This window comes from Panicum virgatum, chromosome 1K, assembly GCF_016808335.1.
Source record: "Panicum virgatum strain AP13 chromosome 1K, P.virgatum_v5, whole genome shotgun sequence".
NCBI lineage: Eukaryota > Viridiplantae > Streptophyta > Magnoliopsida > Poales > Poaceae > Panicum > Panicum virgatum.
The window spans coordinates 12,211,604-12,228,963 of record NC_053136.1 but is presented as its reverse complement, the minus strand read 5'-3'; the positions used below and the strand labels follow the sequence as shown (position 1 = coordinate 12,228,963).

Genomic DNA, 17,360 nt, shown 5'->3' with positions numbered 1-17,360 from the left:
CCCCTCTTTGAAGGTTCATTGATTTCACACTGGTTGATACTTGGATTTGATTCGGTGCTCCCTGCTTCAGTGTTCTATGGTCAATAATCCCGGTACTGACATGTTGCTATTGAAAAATCGACAGTGCTGCAGGTTTCCAAGGTGGAGCCATGACGGATTCTCATTTGAGTAGGAGTAAAGGTCATTTGGAGGTAGGATCAGACTTAGCACTGGCACTTTTAATCTCCCCTTTTCATTAATCTTTTGGGAGAAAAAATCATCCCCCGGAACCCACCAAGATGCTGGTCGCTGGACGGATGGTACTTGTGAGCTTGAAGGGGCAAGGCATGGGAAGCTATAACCACGTAGCAAAGTAGGTGGTGCTACTGCTGACAAGCGTTTTGCCATGCACGATAACGGTTGCACTCTGCACATGCTCACCCCATCCGTTCCAAAATAATTGTGACTATAGAGTTCAAAATTTATCTCACAGAAAACGCTATTTTTAATAAGTAGACTGGAATAAGTCGAAACACAAGTAGGGAATTTCCGCAACCGCAAAGAGGATCATTTAATTGCAATGACATGTGCTGACCATGGACTGTGTAGAGGGCAAAGCCATGAACTTGTGCTGACCATAATGTGCTAGTAAAAATGTATAATTCTAGTCGAATTAAGAAAAAAAACATCATTTGGACTTTTCCCAAGAAGAAAACAAACTACTGTGTGAGGAGAGGGGGCGAAAAAACAAGAAGGAGCAAACAAACAAACAGGCGGAGCAGCAGCAGGCAGATGGCGCAATTGGCAGACCGGAAGCGCCAATTCCCTGGTCGCCCACCCACACCCATCCATCCATCCATCCATCTCGAGGATCTCTCTCGCAGTCGCACCCCCAAGAAAAACAAAGCAAACAAAGCCGCGGCGACAAAAGAGAAGGGGAATCGAGGCCGGCCCGGGACGGGACGCCCAAACACCGGGCACAATTCCCCACCCGCCCGCCCCAGCCACCCGTCTCCACTCCCCTCTCGCTCTCGGACAGCGCCCCCCACTAATCGCCCCTCTTAATTAACAACGCCCCAAATCCCCCCACCCTAATTAACCCACACTAATCTACTCCGTCACTGCACTCGATACGCCCCCCAAAGCCCACAAGCCGCCGCGGGTGGGTAATATACCATGGCCACCACCCACGCCCTCGCCGCCGCCATCTCCGCTTGCGCTCCCCAGCAGTCTCTCTCGTCCCCGCTCTCGCGCCATGGCGGCGCGGCTCCCCCGCTTCGCCGCGGCCCTGGCGGCGGTCGCGGTGCTGGCTGCTGCTGCGGGTCGGGCCGCGGCAGGGGACCCGCCGCTCTCGCCCAAGGGGCTCAACTACGAAGGTTGGGGTTCGAAGGGTTTAGGGTTCGGTCGCCTGCTTCGGCCTTCGAGGGCACGGGACGGGGTTGCTGATGCCGAGCCGTTTCGCTTTGTGGGTGCAGTGGCGGCGCTGATGGCGGTGAAGAGCCGGCTGCGGGACGAGAAGGGGGTCATGGCGCTGTGGGACATCAACTCCGTCGACCCCTGCACCTGGTCCATGGTCGCCTGCTCCCCCGACAAGTTCGTCGTCTCGCTGTGAGTGAGCTGCTCCTGCTCCCTCCGCGAACACCCCCTCCCCCACATCTCCGTCTCATTTCATCCCGCCCTTCCCTCCTGTTGCGGATCAATGATACGGCGTTCTGTTTCGCCTCGCGCGCGGGGGCTGCAGCCAGATGGCAAACAACGGCTTGTCCGGGACGCTGTCGCCGAGCATCGGGAACCTCAGCCACCTGCAGACAATGTAAGGGTTTCGCCTCTCCCGTCATGGCTGCTGCTTGTTTTAATCAATTCGTTATCAGCTACTCTTGCACACGGCCTGTCTCGTGGCACTGTAAAATTGGCGTGTTTTCGGCCTGGGTTTGGTCCGGAATTGCATGGTTCATGGGTGTGATTGGAAATAGGAAAACGACAGTGAGTAGCAACAAGAGTGTCAACTTTCTCCAGCTTATTTGTTCGTTTGTCCAACAGCAACTGATGTGTCACTATCATGTCAGTTTCAGAGCTGTTAATTGACGATAACAGGAATATTACAATAACCTCTTGGCTTATTATTAAGTTATAATGAATATCATGTATAGGATATATATACGCCGCTTATAAGCCTGAACTCTCAACTCTCTGAGGTCAGTACACAGTACAACCACAACTTAGTATAACATGATGATATAATATTTCACTATACAAGAGACGATGGACGTCACAACCACAACCTTTCCTAATGGCACCTTTTGTTTTTCCTTATTATTGGAAATAAGTTAGGTTTTGTTGTGCCTAGATCTTTTTGGAATCATATGAAAAGCAAATAGACCCAGCATTCTACCATTGCTGCTATACGTGTTATGGCTCCTAACTCTATAGAAGATTGCCTATATGTGTGCTACTTTTGCGAATCCAGACCGATTGAATTGTGCAATTGCACGAGAAGTCACATAATACATAGGTCGATACTTTTTACATGTTACAATTATTGGCTTGAATGTATCACAATAGAAGATGACTTGTTGCTTATTTTTCTTTTTAGTTTAAATTAGAAACATGTTAAGGTATGATTCAGTGGTTCTGCATTTGATGGAATTAGGTATATAAAGCTAGATTTCCCCCCTTATGTGACAAATTTCAATTATAGTATTCCTTTCTTATAAGACCATTCAACCATGCATCCTGGGTTTATAGTATATAGTTGTGCTACACGGGCCTATCATTGGTCTGTTGGATGTAGAATATTCACCTCACAAGTTCTCTTACTATGGAATTACTGGCAGTACTATTTGCTTAAACTGGTGATTAACCTGGAATGAGACAGGAAGGGCAGAACTGTCTGATTGGGTTGGTGGGATGTCCATCCAATTTTAAAATTATGCTAGATTGTTCACCCATCGTAAAATTCTAGGGCATTTGGCTATTTGATGATCTCCAAACAGTACTTGTTCATCTCAATTATGGACCTGTATCTTACTTGCTGCGGGTTTTCACTGATTATCAATTTACCATCGATCCTTGTGAAAATGAGATAGTATCTGTGCTTAATAGCTTAGCTTCTTTGCCGATTTATTTCAGGTCACTACAAAATAACAAAATATCAGGTGATATTCCTCCAGAAATAGGGAAGCTGACCAATCTGAACGCTCTTGACCTTTCTAGCAATGAGTTTGTTGGTGATATCCCGAGTTCATTGGGGCAGTTGACTCGACTAAATTATCTGTGAGTTGATATCAAAATACTCCTTTAAGTTTGCAACATGTATTTTGTATTGACTGTTGTATTGTCAATTTGTCAGGCGCCTTGATAGGAATAACTTGTCTGGGCAGATCCCTGTAGATGTTGCTAAGCTTCCAGGTCTCACATTCCTGTACGTTTCTTTCCTACTTGTTTGTTTTCTCTATCCACATAAGTAAATGACCTCTGTGTAACTATTAGCTTTAAACTGACAAGGAAATATGTTTCAGTGACTTATCATTCAACAATTTGAGTGGCCCAGTTCCAAAAATCTATGCACACGACTACAGGTCAGTGTCAGGAGTATGTGAACAATAAGCTTCTGTTTCTCTTACTCAAAATGTCTTTTTAAGTGTATTCGATCAAGCACCTAGGAGTAGAGGCCATGGCATCCATGATTTGAATCTCTCAATAATAAGAAATGGGATAGTTAGTGTAGTTGATTAGTAAAAAAATATTGAAGAGAGGGAGGACAAATGAGGGCAGAAGAGAGAAAAGGTCATTAAATTTGCACATCTGCCTTATATGTCAGAAGAAGATTTACAAAACTGTAAGATGTACATTTTTTAAATGAATACAGTTGTATTTTGCTCCATTCGATTATCCAGAATATTTGATCAGCTGCAATGAATGATTACTTCCTGACTACCTTTCTGACACTATCACTTGTTACAGTTCAACTGGGTTTGCTCAAACTGAGCACACCCTTTTCTTTTCTGATTATAAGTCACTTTAAATCAATCTTTCCTTTGCTTCTCAGTCTTGCGGGAAATCGGTTCCTTTGCAATTCATCAATTATACATGGCTGTTCGGATTTGACAGCAATGACTAATGGTAGTTACGTTACCAGATGCCCTATTTTTAACATGTCTATTCTTAGAAACTGGAACCTAACTGTAAATATTAATGGCAGGGACAGCGTCTAGACAGGTGCAAAAGGCCAAGAACCATCATCAATTAGCACTGGCAATTTCTCTAAGCGTCACCTGTTCCACAGTATTAGTTTTGTTGTTCGTTTATTGGCTAAGTTACTGCAGATGGCGCTTGCCTTTTGCTTCTGCTGGTACTTATCTAACTACATGCTCTCTTACTGGTGAATAAGTACATGATTTGATGAATTCTTTCTTTTGTTTATCTGTAGATCAAGATCTCGAGTTTGAATTGGGTCATCTGAAGCATTTCTCATTTCATGATCTGCAAAGTGCAACGGACAATTTTAATTCGAAGAATGTATTAGGCCAAGGAGGCTTTGGTATTGTTTATAAAGGCTGTCTGAGAAATGGACCTTTAGTGGCAGTGAAAAGATTAAAAGATCCTGACGTTACTGGTGAAGTTCAATTTCAAACAGAAGTTGAGTTGATTGGTCTTGCTGTGCACAGGAATCTCTTGCGCTTGTATGGGTTTTGCATGACCTCGAAAGAGCGGTTACTTGTATATCCATATATGCCAAATGGCAGTGTTGCTGACCGATTGAGAGGTAACTTGAACTGTCTATCTGCAACATCTCAATGTTTGTTATATTGTCTAGAATTGTCATTCTGTGCTAGTCTTTCTCATTGCTTGTAAATATTTTCTTTTAGTCTGTGTTTTGGTTGGTTCTTGTTATCCTTTGCTTGTAAAGCCTTTTCTCGCTCTAATACGGGCTTACAATTTTCAGATTATCGTAATGGAAAACCATCTCTTGATTGGAGTAAACGCATGCGCATTGCTCTTGGGGCTGCCAGGGGATTACTCTACCTTCATGAACAATGCAATCCTAAGGTCATTCACAGAGATGTCAAAGCTGCAAACATATTGCTTGATGAAAGTTTTGAAGCAATTGTTGGGGATTTTGGATTGGCAAAACTTCTTGACCGACAAGAATCACATGTTACTACTGCAGTTCGGGGCACTATTGGGCATATTGCTCCTGAGTATCTTTCAACTGGACAGTCCTCAGAAAAGACTGATGTTTATGGGTTTGGTATTCTCCTGTTGGAATTGATTACTGGTCCTAAAACCTTGAGCAATGGACATGGTCAGTCTCAGAAGGGCATGATTCTAGATTGGGTAAACTCCTATGCACATATTTGTGTACTATTTACTGCATTTAACTCCCACTTGGGAGACATTTAACACCCATGTTCCTCTTCTCCAGGTTAGAGAGCTGAAGGAGGAAAAGAAACTGGATAAGCTGGTTGACAGGGATCTCAAGGATTCATTTGATGTTGCGGAGCTGGAGTGTTCCGTTGACGTGATTATCCAATGTACGCAGACCAACCCTATCCTTCGGCCTAAGATGTCAGAAGTTCTGCACGCCCTTGAAGCGAACGTCACACTGGCAGAGAGCAGTGTCGAGTTGAATAGAGAACCTCTTCCTTATGGAGGCCCTTACAGTTTCTCTGTCCGACATGAGGATCCTCATGATTCGTCGTCCTTCATAATAGAGCCAATCGAGCTGTCTGGTCCCAGATGACAGTTATTGCTCTAGGTCTTGTGGGGGGGGGGGGGGGGAATGGAAGAGAAAAACGATGAAATTGTACAAAACATGTATATCCTCGATGTCTTTCTAGTTGTGAAGAGTTTGCTGGGGGTTGCTGCACCTTAGAGACCATTTTGAACTTGGAACTAGGGAGATTATCATGGTCATTTTGTCTCATGATCCGTCCAGTTCAAATCTCTATGTTTACCCCTAGCTTTGCTTTGCTTCTGTCATCCTTACGCTGGTAGTCAGATTTTTACCATGACTTGTTCGAAATATTGACGGAGAGCTTATTTCTCCAACACTTTTTACCGTGACAAATATATGCTGTCTGTAAAACAGTCCTAGCATCGTCCGAGTTCCGGGTGTATTTCCTGTTGTTTGAGAATGTGTCAAGCAGGTTATGCTGTAAGGAAATTAAGGATGCTACCGAGGACACTCCATCTGATAAAACACCTGTGCTGTTCTAACATCACATTACATCTATCAAAGTCAAATAGAAAAAGGAAAAAGAATCGTAGCTACTTGATATCAGGCTGTAATTCCTCGTGTTTCGATCAGAATCATCGACAACAAATCCACAATAATATTTGTTTATTTTATTTTTTTCTCAGGCCAAACACAGGTCTTTCTCTGTTTATTTTATTTTTTTCGTTTGTTTTTGAACTTGAGTTCAATAACAACAGCTCTTTTTTTTTATCGGCAATAACAACAGCTCGATTGGCAACAAAATGCGATTTCTCAAGAGCAAACGGGAGGAGGGCATGACGACGTAGGAGGTTGGAGAGGGATAGAATATTGGAACATTACGGCCCACGAGACTCCCAACCTGGGCCGCCGGCGGAGCAAGGAGACCAGCATTAGGCCCAAACAAGCAAAGCGCGGGGGGGGGGGGGGGGGGGGGGGGGGGTGGGGCTGCTAGACCACGGCGCGCAGCAGCCATTTAGTAGCACCTCGCGAGCTGAGCGGCGACGGAGCGCTACGCGCGGTATAAGATGAGCCAGGGGTGCCCGGCTGCAACTCATACCTTTCTCGGCCTTTTGGCTAAGATCAAGTGTAGTATCTGTTCTTATCAGTTTAATATCTGATATGTGGGCTATGTGCCTATTTTGATATTAAATTTATTTTTTGTGGGGAAGGGCTCATCACAGTGGCTTGCTGCTGGAGCCCTTGAGCGTCGCCCAGCCGTTGCACTGCTGGCCGGGCCTGGCGCACCCCAACCAAAGCTAATTTAAATGTTTCTTCTGAATAGTTTTTATCATTAGCAACAGCTTTGGTCAAAATTCTCACTGAGAAGTAGAAACAAAATTGATTAGTGCTTCAACGTCGTCATTAGCAACAGCTTTGCGTCAAAACTCTCATTAGCAAAGGCTGTTTACAGAATATGCATTTCACTAATCCGCAACTGAAGCGCCGGGCATGCTGCTGTAAGTATGAAACACATAAGTTCTCAATTTCGCTATATTTATTTTCTTCAGAACTGTAGATCATGCCACAACGATTTGCGGCTAAGTGTAAAAATTGCCATGATAAGCTTGGGGAAAAAAGAAAGAAAAAAGAAAAGAAACAGGATTAATGTAGGTCTCAAGACTGAAGTTTCACATCTATAGTTCTCGTCCATGTGAAATTCGCCCTTGGACAGCCCAAATAGGCTTAACTTATTTCTCGAGAATGATAATGTTGATATGTCAGGCACCAAAAAAAGCCACTTGAAAGCCTCATTTCATCGCTGACAGAGGGCCAACCTCATTTCGATTTGGTAACCTCGTGAATAGCATTTGCCAAGTATTCAACGTTTCCTGTCGTTACACCAGCCATGCTGAAAAGGGAAATTACGTAAGATTCTTTTGTTTTCTCCACTCTACAGAAGGTATGGCATCAATATGATGTAAGAAATGGAGAAGTGTTATACCTTATCCTCCCGTTGCGGGTCATGTAAATATGGAATTCATTTGTCAACCGGTCAACTTGTTCCGGTGTCATCCCGCTGTAGCAGAACATTCCAATCTGTACAAAGACACATACCATTTATTCACATACAAATTCAACAGATAACAAATAATAATGTAGCATGTGGAGTCTGACCTCAAAAGAAACAACATTTGAATGAAATGTAGTGGTAGAAAAAAGAACATTAAGGATATCTAAGTACTACCCTTGTCTAAAGAAATAAATGTGATAAGACAACAAGAGATTGGTCTGGGTTGGTAACTCTGTAATTCTGTATACTTAAAGCACAATTGGCTGATATTGTTGGCTCTTTGTTTCAAACTTCAAAAATTTGGATATAGCCCTTCCATTCTACTTTGTTGCCTATAATGCATGCACTCTGCACTCAACATTTTAGAAAATTTTAAGCACTAATATGCATGAACTATTTTTGTTGCATGAGAACAATACTGATGGATTCCTTCTGAAAACACACACCTGTAATACCTGCTAGCAAGTCACTAGAAAATCAATGGGTGAAAAGGTGTATTTTAGACTGGTATGTTCAAAAGAATCAGGTACACGAGAAGCCAAAACTAGCAACACTAGATGCCTTTGCAACAGAAAAAAATGTCAGCCACAATGTTAGGGATTCTGTGTCATTCTCCAATCCCAACTTTTAGTACCAATGTGAGCCAGCTCAACAGGGCCTTGTATTTGTAAATGATTTACTAATCCAAACCCTGCGCTGAACATACTTCAACAACATTAAGATACAACCCAAACGACCTTTAATAATATAGATGACGCTCTTGTAAACTGGTGGAATACACATGTCACTGAGTCACTCTACATAATATCAACAACAACATTCAGAGTTATCTTTACCTGATTAGTAATGTGCTCCCATGACAAAGGTGAACCTAGCTTTTCAAGATTTTCCTTAAGCGCTGTCCGCATTCCAATGATACGATCAGCCATACCCTGAGGCAATAAATGGTGATTGAAATTGCTTGTTAATGCAATTCTTTCTTTATACACTTATAAAATAGATTTAAGCATTTGGACATTCAAGAACTTAAGTAGTTATGTAGGTTTGAGGTTTCACAGTTTACCTTGACCTCTTTTAACCATAAACTCTTCAATTCTGGATCACTGAGGATTATAGAAACAACAAGTGCACCATGAACAGGTGGGTTGCTGTACATTGGTCTTGCAATCTGTTGCAGTTGGCTCTTGACAGCAACTGCTTGCATCTCATCCTCACACAAAATACTGCATGTCATTAACAAACACAAATTATTATAGTGACAAGAACTGGTTGTGCATACCTAGTCGACACAGATGCTTGAGCTGTACTACCATTGTCTAAAGAAATAAATGTGATGAGACTATAGTCACAATTGGATCAATGGTTTAAAGAATGGACCACCTAGTATTTTAATTTCGTCCAATTAGCTACAGATACAATGGAATAATGAGCACTCGAATTGAAAAACTTCAGTTTTTTCACTAAGTCAAGTATTTTCCCCTTCCTTTTGAATGCTTATCTTGAGAAATCCAACAGCTATTTTTCTCAAAAGTTGCCAGTGACCATACTTCATCTCACACAAGTATGCACGTTGTTATACTAAGAAGCACTGCAGGTGATAATGCTATATGTAAAAAATACCTCAGGCATCCTACTCTCTGTCCATAAAGTCCCATGTTCTTTGCGTATGACTGAGCACATCCAATTTGGTGTCCATCTTCAAGGAAAATTCGGATTGCCTTAGCATCTCTCTCTGGATCACCACTGGCAAACCCTTGGTATGCCATGTCAAAGAATGGAAAATGTTTCTTCACCTGTTGAGGAAGAAAAGTGAAATTTGACAGTAGTGGCTGGTAGTTCTTACAGGTAATACTGTTGCCTGATAATTTTGTGTCCCCCTTACCTTGAACAGATGGGATATTTCCCTCCATTGTTCTTCTGTAGGATCTACTCCAGTAGGATTATGAGCACATGCATGGAGCAAAAAGAACGAACCATCTGGAGCATTCTGCAGATGGGAGGACAGAGAAAACATAAACATAAGCAATTTCAGACAAACTGTCAGCAGGCCAGAGCCACAAAGCAAAAAATAGTTAGTCTCTCTGGGTCCCAATTTCCAAGTTTTAAGTGACTAGGTATTTGTATTGTGCCAAGAACTATAAATGCACATAACAGATCTCAAGGCAAGACTGACAAAAGTAATAAGAGAAGCTAAGTTGGTAGCTGCTTAGCCACGAGATCTTATAACAAAAATGTTTAAAAAGGTTGATACAGGAAGCAGCAAGAGTGGAAGAAGTCAAAAGAAACAATATTGAACTTGTAAAAATGCTAAAGAAATTAATCACCTTGATGTCATTCATTAACCCTGAAAAATCAAGCCCTCTTGACTCTGGATGGTAGTATGTGAATGATTTCTGTGGCACTTGAGCATCCCTCCAAATATTGTGATGGCTGGAGAAATTCCCAGATTGAAGTTAGCTATAGTATTTTATAAATAATACTGACAGGCCAAAGGTAATCCAGTGAAAATCCTGGATGGCTACCATAAGCAGCTAGAATTACAGTGAGAGCAACTCTCTCTCAAACAAATAGCAACAGGATGCACTAATCTCCATAGCTCTGTTTCACTATTATTTTAAGTAAACAAAATATCAACCAGTGTCACATCATGATGCCAACTCACTTGGACCACGTTGGTGTAGGTATGTAGATTTGTGAATCAGGCAAGAATCGCTTTTGGAAATCAGCAAAGAGCCGACAGGCACCAGTGCCCGAAAGCGCCTGCACTGCCGCGATCCTCTTGTCTTTGATGAGTTCGGAATCCTCTCCGTACGCCAGCTTCAGCGATTCTTCAATCGTCTTTATACTGCCTCCCATTGGGAGGTACTCCCTGTTTCAAAAAATTGCACTGTATCAATAACAGGAGGGCGATCAGAACCCATATCGTCCTGTTCATCTACAAATTGGTAGCACCATGTCTTGGATGAACATATCAATTTCACAATTGTAGTATGGAAGTAACTGTTGTGCTACAGAATCCTAAGAGCAAGTCCAAATTGGCATCCTGCTAAGTAAGATGGAACAAATGGGGAAATGCTAAGCCAGGAGCTGGACAGTAGAGACCGTTCAGGAATAAACATGCAGCATCACTCCAAAACTGTCATTTTCGTGATATTGAAGGAAAAAGAAGGGGAAGAAAGCAAGAAGAACGGCTGGCAGCATGAGGCCGGGGCAAGGAGCAGGCCCGTATATCGCACAGCGAAAGTGGCGTACTGGCGTGACCGCAAAGGGCCCCCAAATTTAAAGGGTCTCATAATCAGCAATTAGCCCACCTAAGCATCAGTTACTTTCCACGAATCCACTTCAACATGTGCCAAAATCTCACAGACCAATGTAGCGCGATTCAAAGCCTCGCCTTCAAGGTTTCGATGCAGGATGCATGATGCGATTGGCAATAAGCATAAGGGTCGCATCACCGCCACTGCAAGTTGCCATCTGCTGAGTACAGGTCCTGCTGTCTTGGAGCTGCCACATGCTATTATTTTTTGAAAGGGAAAGGATGCTGTTAAATCCTGCCATTGCGGTCATGCCCCCATATAATATTCTAATTTTTTATTTCTCAATTAGGGTGGCACGGTATCTAAGTGTGTTATTGGGTTGGCTTCGTATCTCTTTGACTACTTCTGTTCATCAAGAGGATTGGTGGATGCTTACACTTCAGTTCTATTAACCTGGCATCATCGCATCTGCATCAAAATTTGACCACGAGCAAAGCAAATTGTCCACTAATAACCATGAACTTTATCTTTATTCTTAATTTAGCTTTGTTCTATTTGTGAATTACTTTGCCATGTCTTCTAGAGTTAGAGATTAGTGTGTAGTCCTCAAAATCAAAAGAAGCAAGATGGACTTGAAATTTTCTCAAACCCGTGAATTCCTATGATTGTTCTTAGGATTGCAAAATACACGAAGCTGTATAATGAAATCTAAATACACTTCTATTTTTATTTCTAGAGGTGGGGGCCACATTTTATATTTCGCACCAGGGCCCCCAAAAACTTTGGTACAAGGAGCAGGAGTTGGAGATCTCACTGACATGTTGAGGTTGCCGGCAATCCGGCGCTCGGCCTCGCGCACGCAATCGAGCACGAGGGGCTTGCCGTTGTCGTCCCGGTAGGCGCCCTGCGGCGAAAAGCGCGGCCCCGTCTCATCAGGAACCACGGGCACAAGCAAAGCAAGATTCGCCTGCCGCGGCGAGGGCGGGGGATCAGAGGACTTACGACGCCGACGTTGACCTTGTCGGGCGAGGGGTCGGCGAGGAAGGCCTCGGTGACGCCGAGGATGGGGTCCTTGGGCGCCGGCTCGACGTGGCCGAACAGCGACGACGCCATCGCCCTCGCCGCCTGCAGCCTCGACGGCTGCGCCTGCGGCCGCCGGGTCAGGCAGGAGGCCGCGCGGGACAGCGCCGCCATGCGGGGCCGGACGGAGGTGGTGGAGGAGCTGGGCGGCGCCGCGGAGGGGGGAGGGGGAGGAAAGCTGGGGTCTTTGCGCCGCTGGTTTTGCTTAGCACTCAACTAGCTGGTGGTAATAAATAAAGGCGACTAGATTTGGATTGCTGCGACGGTTCGCTGCTGCGGCGGTCACTCGGCTCCGCCGCCGCTCTCGCCACATGCCTCAAACAAACAGACCAGGTGAGGCCAAGCGGAACGGAGCCACCTCGAATCGGGAGAGCCATTTGGCCCAATGGCGGCTGATCCTCTCTTATCCCTTTGTTCTAACAGAAAGGTGGCTGCTGAGCAGGCTCGGCTCCACTGCAACATCAGCTGAGGATCTGCTGTTTCAGTGTTGGAACTGGAACTCGGAACTCCTTTGCAGTTTGCAGTGCTAGCAATGCCTCACTGAAATGCTGAAACTAGCAATGTTCCGAGATAACTGAACAAGCAACAAAGGGAAAATGATTGCATGACCTCTCTCGCGAGATTCAGAAATCATCATCAGGTCGGGTTTTGTAACTTATGATTGATACTACATCAGCTTTGACAGCTACTTGGAGGTGATGTGATGTGGGCGATCAACTCTTTCTTCTCTTGGGCAAAGAGCAGTTTCAGGCTTTCAGCTGTCTTAACAGTGTTCTCCTGGTACTGCTGCCAAAGACGGCTGAAGCGGAGGCAAAAGATTACAGACCAATTGCTTTGATTCATAGCTTTGCGAAGTTGCTCTCCAAACTGTTGGCTAATCGCCTAGCACCCAGGGTACCCGATACGATTGGAAGCCACGGCAACCAGAGCTTCCGCATCAAGGGTCGCTTGATCTTGGATAACTACAAATTTGTCCGATGTGCTGCGGCTCTCTTCAAAAAGAAGAAGATTCCCAAATTATTGTTTAAATTGGACCATATCCAAAGCTCTCGATACTTTTTCTTGCCTTTTTCCACTGGATGTTTTAAGAGCAAGGGGATTCAGTGATAGCTATGGTGCAGCTGGATATCGGCTCTATTGTTTACTGCTTCTTCCCAGGTTCTGCTGAATGTATCTCCCGGCAAGCCCTCAGAAAAAAAAAACGTATCTCCCGGCAAAAAGATCCAGCATTTTATTAGAGGAGTTGGCTAGGGTGGCACCCTCTCTCCAATGCTATTCATACTTGCAATAGACATTCTTGATCGGGTGATCAGAAAAGCAGCAGTCGGTATTCTACAACCCTGGTCTTGAGGCTGTCAAGTTTCACTGCAGCTTCTGTGCTGATGACGTCATTTTTTTCGCCTCCCCTACAACTCAAGAAGCCAAATTTTCTACCATACTCGTAACATCGAATGTTCGGACACATACATAAAGCATTAAATGCAGTTTAAAAAAATAATTAATTACACAATCTAACTGATTAGCACGAGATGAATCTTTTAAACCTAATTAGTTCACGATTGGATATTATTTGTCAAGTAACAACAAAATATGCTACGATCCCAAAAACTAACAACTCAGATCAAGATGATTGATACTGCATCATGTATTCATGTCGTATAAATACACTACACAACCTTCGCAGTTACTAGGACTTGGTATGCAAGAACAGAAGCTCCATCCATGTAAAGTAAGATATCGTTTGATTTTTTAAGTAGCTGTCAAATAAATATCATTTCAAATATAATCCAGTACTCTCTCTCACTCACTCACTCTGCCTCTCCCCTCCAACATCTGCCGCCACCAGGGGAGGGATGCTCTGCTCGCTCCAGAACACCTGCTCGGGGTCGACCTCGGCCTTCACCATGGCCAGCCTCCTGAAGTTTCCCCTGAAGTACATCTCCCCCCACCCCCTGGCCGCCTCGTAGCTCGTCTCCCCCTCCACGTTCTGCCCCAGGTCCAGTTCCCGGAAGTTGACGTACGCCGCCCGGGGCCCCGAGCTCGCGTACGCCGCCATGAACCCGTGCACCCCTCGCACCCACCCCAGGTGCCGCCCCTCCTCCTCCTCCGCGCCGCCGCCCCACTTGACGAAGTACTGCACGTTGTACAGGTACCCTCGCCGGTGCGCGTACGGCGTCGCCGACTCCGGCGTCGCGCCCATCGCGCCGCCCTGCGGGTCGATGTCGATGGACCCGCCGCCGTCCTCGACGATCCGGTCGAGGAGCTCCGCCAGCCCGGCGGCCGGCATCGGGGAGGTCAGGTAGTCCAGCTTGACCTTGTAGTACTGCTTGGGCTGCAGGCTCCGGTCGAGCAGCACCTCGGCGGCGGGCTCGCCGTCGGTGTAGCCGTAGAAGTAGAGCATGGATCGGATCCAGCTCATGTCTCGGCAGTCGCCGGGTGTCACGCCGAGCTCCGGCAGGTGGGCGCTCATCGCGGCGACCATGCCGTTGCAGTTGTTGAGGAACAGCGACTTGAAGACCACTAGCGGGTGCCTCTCGCCGGCGGCGTCGAGCTCGGGCTCCATGGCGACCTTCACGAACAGGTCGTCTGGGAGCGCGTGCGCCACGCGCTGCCATTTGGCCAGGAGGCGGAGGGCCGACTGGGTCCGCCGCCGGTCCACGAGGCGGCGGCGGACGGTGAAGGCGGACACGACGCGCGGCACGGGCACCAGCCGCACCGTCCACGAGACCACGACGCCGAAGCTGCCGCCGCCGCCGCCGCGGAGCGCCCAGAAGAGGCCCTCGCCCATGGCGGCCCGGTCCAGGAGCCTCCCCTCCGCGTCCACCACCTCGGCGCCCACCACGTTGTCGGCGGCGAGGCCGTGCCTCCGCATCATGGGCCCGAACCCGCCGCCGCTGAGGTGTCCGCCGACGCAGACCGTGGGGCAGATCCCGGCGGGGAACCCGAGCGCCCCGCCGCTCTCGCGCGCCGCGGCGTAGTAGAGCTCCCCGAGCGTGGCGCCGGGGCCGACCCGCGCCTCGCGCCGCGCCGCGTCCACGCGCACGTCGCGGAGCGCGGCGACGTCGACGACGGCGAAGGGGCGGCGGGCCCCGGTGGCGGCGGCGCGGGGCGGGACCGAGCGGTAGGAGAGGCCCTCGTAGTAGTGCCCGCCGCTGCGGGCGCGGACCGTGAGCCCGTGGCGGCGGCAGCAGGCGACACAGGCCCGCGCCTCGGCGACGGTGGCCGGCGTGAGGAGCAGCGCCGGGCGCGGCGTCCGCGCCGAGGCGAAGCGGAGGTTCTGGATGGTGGCGTTGAGCAGGGAAGGGTAGGAGGGCTCCGACGGCGCGTGGACGATCCGGGACGGGTCGGCGGTGGCCGGGGAGACGCGGGCGACGCAGAGGAGGAAGCTCTCGCGGAGGGTGGCGCCGGCGGCGTTGTGTTCTTGCTCCAGCGGGGAACAAGGCGAAGCTGCGAGGAGCAGGAGGAGGAGGAGAGAGGTGCCCGAATCTTGGCTGCATCGTCGCCTCCGTCTTGCTGCTGGCCTCTCGCCTTCTTCCACCTCCAGCTACACTGGTCTTGCTGTGGCTAAGGGCCCGTTTAGTTCCCAAAAATTTTCACCCAAAATTTTTCACCTCCCCTTTAAACACATGTATGAAACACTAAATGTAATTAAATAACAAAACTAATTACACAGTTTGGATGTACACGACGAGATGAATCTTTTAAGTCTAATTAGTGCATGATTAGCCATAAGTGCTACAGTAACCCACATGTGCTAATGATGCGGTCAAATGCCTCAAAAGATTCGTCTCGTGATTTCCAGGTGAGTTCTGAAATTAGTTTTTTAATTAGTGTCCGAAAAATCCTCCCGACATCTGGTTAAACGGTTGATGTGACAACCAAAAAATTTTGTGTTTGCAACTAAACGCCCCCTAAGCAAGGATGGATTAGTTGGGACTTGGCCACTTGGGATTCAACAATGTTGGTGATGCGATTGTGATAGCCTTTGAAAAATAAAGAAATCGATAGGACGCGAATAGAGGACTGACAAAAAGTTCTACGCTCCGCTGTAATTTTGCAGGATTTCAAAACGAGATTTTTCTTTGGTTCTGCACCCGTTGTGCTGTGGTTTTCGGTGCCGCGAGCTTTCAACGGTGGTAGCTCAGCCATGCCATTTCTCAAACTTCAGCCGGACGAATCAGTGCTCGTGCTTGATGCTTCCTACTTCAACTGCCCTTGTGCAGTTGTGCGCGTAGGTGTAGGCACGTTTTGGCGATTTGACTCAGCCCGTGTTTAGTTTCAGCGCAAAAATTTTTTATGTTGGAATCTTATTATTTTGAAGTATTAAATGAAGTTTATTTATAATTTTTTTACACAGATGGGTTGTAAATCGCGAGACAAATCTAATGACGCTAATTAATTCATAATTAAGTAATAAATAGCGGATGGTACTGTAGCATTACTGTTGCAAATCATGGATTAAGTAGGCTCATTAGATTCGTCTCGCGATTTACAACCCATCTATACAAAAAGTTTTGTAAATAGACTTCATTTAGTACTTCATGCATGTGTCGAAATATTCGATGTGATGTTTTTTTTTGTGTTTACGGGGTTTAGCTCAGGTGTTGTCTGGTTTCAGAGATTAAATTTTAGACCGTATCACATTAAAAAGAATCTTATCATTTAGAAGTATTAAGTGAAGTTTAATTACAAATTGCAGTATCCTAGGCTAAACTACGAGACAAATCTAATGAATATATTAATTCATAATTAGTGAATGATTACTGTATTATTATTGTAGCAAATCATGAATTAATTAAACTCATTAGATCCGTCTCGCGAATTACTAATCATCTATCAAAAAAGATTTATAAATATATTTTATTTAATACTGTTAAATAGTAAAATTCTTTTTTATATGACTGGAGCTAAACTTTATCTCCTAAAAACAAACAACACCTCTGCTGACGGGGAGTGCTCGAGGCGAGCGTCACACCGACCCAGCCGGACTCCGACGTCCGATGAGGAATAATCCAGAACGGACTAGCCACCGTATCGGCCATCGATCCTACAAGTTCTGGCTCCGGGCTTCTTGCACATATAAGTAATATTTGGTTGGAGAGTAATGTAGGATGAAATATTTGCATCCTAGATTAGAGGGATGAAATCGCTCCATCTCTCTGTCTAGTTCGAATCTTTATTTTTTTAGTTGGAGACGAGGATCAACTAGCTTTTGTTCGCTTAACCTCCGCTTTGTTGCCTGCTTGTGTGTTGACGTAAAAATTAACACACCGGAATTCGAGGGCAAGTGTTCGTCAAGCTCCGGAAAGTCAAC

General features: G+C 46.0%; 3 protein-coding genes and 1 non-coding gene across 5 annotated transcripts; 2 read left to right on the top strand and 2 right to left on the bottom strand.

The window, feature by feature from the left end:
• The first annotated feature begins 1,131 nt into the window (after nucleotides 1-1,131).
• Nucleotides 1,132-6,080, top strand: LOC120695268 (probable LRR receptor-like serine/threonine-protein kinase At5g45780). Of its 2 annotated transcripts, none has more exons than XM_039978564.1 (11): nucleotides 1,132-1,355; nucleotides 1,455-1,587; nucleotides 1,721-1,792; nucleotides 3,109-3,252; nucleotides 3,329-3,400; nucleotides 3,498-3,557; nucleotides 4,028-4,101; nucleotides 4,187-4,330; nucleotides 4,409-4,744; nucleotides 4,925-5,316; nucleotides 5,405-6,080. In XM_039978564.1, the coding sequence occupies exons 1-11, from the start codon at nucleotides 1,235-1,237 to the stop codon at nucleotides 5,720-5,722; spliced, it is 1,866 nt and encodes a 621-aa protein (XP_039834498.1). In that variant the 5' UTR covers nucleotides 1,132-1,234; the 3' UTR covers nucleotides 5,723-6,080. The 2 variants fall into 2 exon arrangements, with proteins under 2 accessions (XP_039834498.1, XP_039834494.1); XM_039978560.1 differs by having other exon boundaries at nucleotides 1,148-1,355; nucleotides 4,181-4,330.
• Nucleotides 6,081-6,751: 671 nt separating this feature from the next.
• Nucleotides 6,752-6,948, top strand: LOC120658290. The gene has a single exon (XR_005668574.1). It is a non-coding gene; the product is annotated as a U2 spliceosomal RNA (small nuclear RNA).
• Nucleotides 6,949-7,160: 212 nt separating this feature from the next.
• LOC120695260 (aspartate aminotransferase, mitochondrial-like) lies at nucleotides 7,161-12,416 on the bottom strand. The gene is made up of 10 exons (XM_039978553.1): nucleotides 11,969-12,416; nucleotides 11,785-11,870; nucleotides 10,372-10,578; nucleotides 10,034-10,139; nucleotides 9,592-9,696; nucleotides 9,330-9,502; nucleotides 8,773-8,932; nucleotides 8,546-8,641; nucleotides 7,641-7,735; nucleotides 7,161-7,547 (listed from the first exon to the last, which is right to left on the bottom strand). The coding sequence occupies exons 1-10, from the start codon at nucleotides 12,158-12,160 to the stop codon at nucleotides 7,475-7,477; spliced, it is 1,293 nt and encodes a 430-aa protein (XP_039834487.1). The 5' UTR covers nucleotides 12,161-12,416; the 3' UTR covers nucleotides 7,161-7,474.
• A 1,257-nt stretch (nucleotides 12,417-13,673) lies between these two features.
• LOC120652682 (berberine bridge enzyme-like Cyn d 4) lies at nucleotides 13,674-17,088 on the bottom strand. Its single transcript, XM_039930572.1, has 2 exons — nucleotides 17,026-17,088; nucleotides 13,674-15,590 (listed from the first exon to the last, which is right to left on the bottom strand). The coding sequence occupies exons 1-2, from the start codon at nucleotides 17,086-17,088 to the stop codon at nucleotides 13,851-13,853; spliced, it is 1,803 nt and encodes a 600-aa protein (XP_039786506.1). The 3' UTR covers nucleotides 13,674-13,850.
• Nucleotides 17,089-17,360: the final 272 nt, after the last annotated feature.

Coding starts and splice junctions, on each gene's coding strand:
- LOC120695268 (XM_039978560.1), top strand. CDS start 1,235: ATGGCGGCGCGGCTCCCCCGCTTCGCCGCGGCCCTGGCGGCGGTCGCG. Junction 3,253..3,328: donor TTGACTCGACTAAATTATCT/GTGAGTTGATAT, acceptor TCAATTTGTCAG/GCGCCTTGATAGGAATAACT. Junction 4,745..4,924: donor TGTTGCTGACCGATTGAGAG/GTAACTTGAACT, acceptor TACAATTTTCAG/ATTATCGTAATGGAAAACCA.
- LOC120695260 (XM_039978553.1), bottom strand. CDS start 12,160: ATGGCGGCGCTGTCCCGCGCGGCCTCCTGCCTGACCCGGCGGCCGCAG. Junction 10,140..10,371: donor CCTACACCAACGTGGTCCAA/GTGAGTTGGCAT, acceptor GAATTTCTCCAG/CCATCACAATATTTGGAGGG. Junction 8,642..8,772: donor TATGGTTAAAAGAGGTCAAG/GTAAACTGTGAA, acceptor TTATTGCCTCAG/GGTATGGCTGATCGTATCAT.
- LOC120652682 (XM_039930572.1), bottom strand. CDS start 17,088: ATGGCCGATACGGTGGCTAGTCCGTTCTGGATTATTCCTCATCGGACG. Junction 15,591..17,025: donor GGACGTCGGAGTCCGGCTGG/GTCGGTGTGACG, acceptor AGACCAGTGTAG/CTGGAGGTGGAAGAAGGCGA.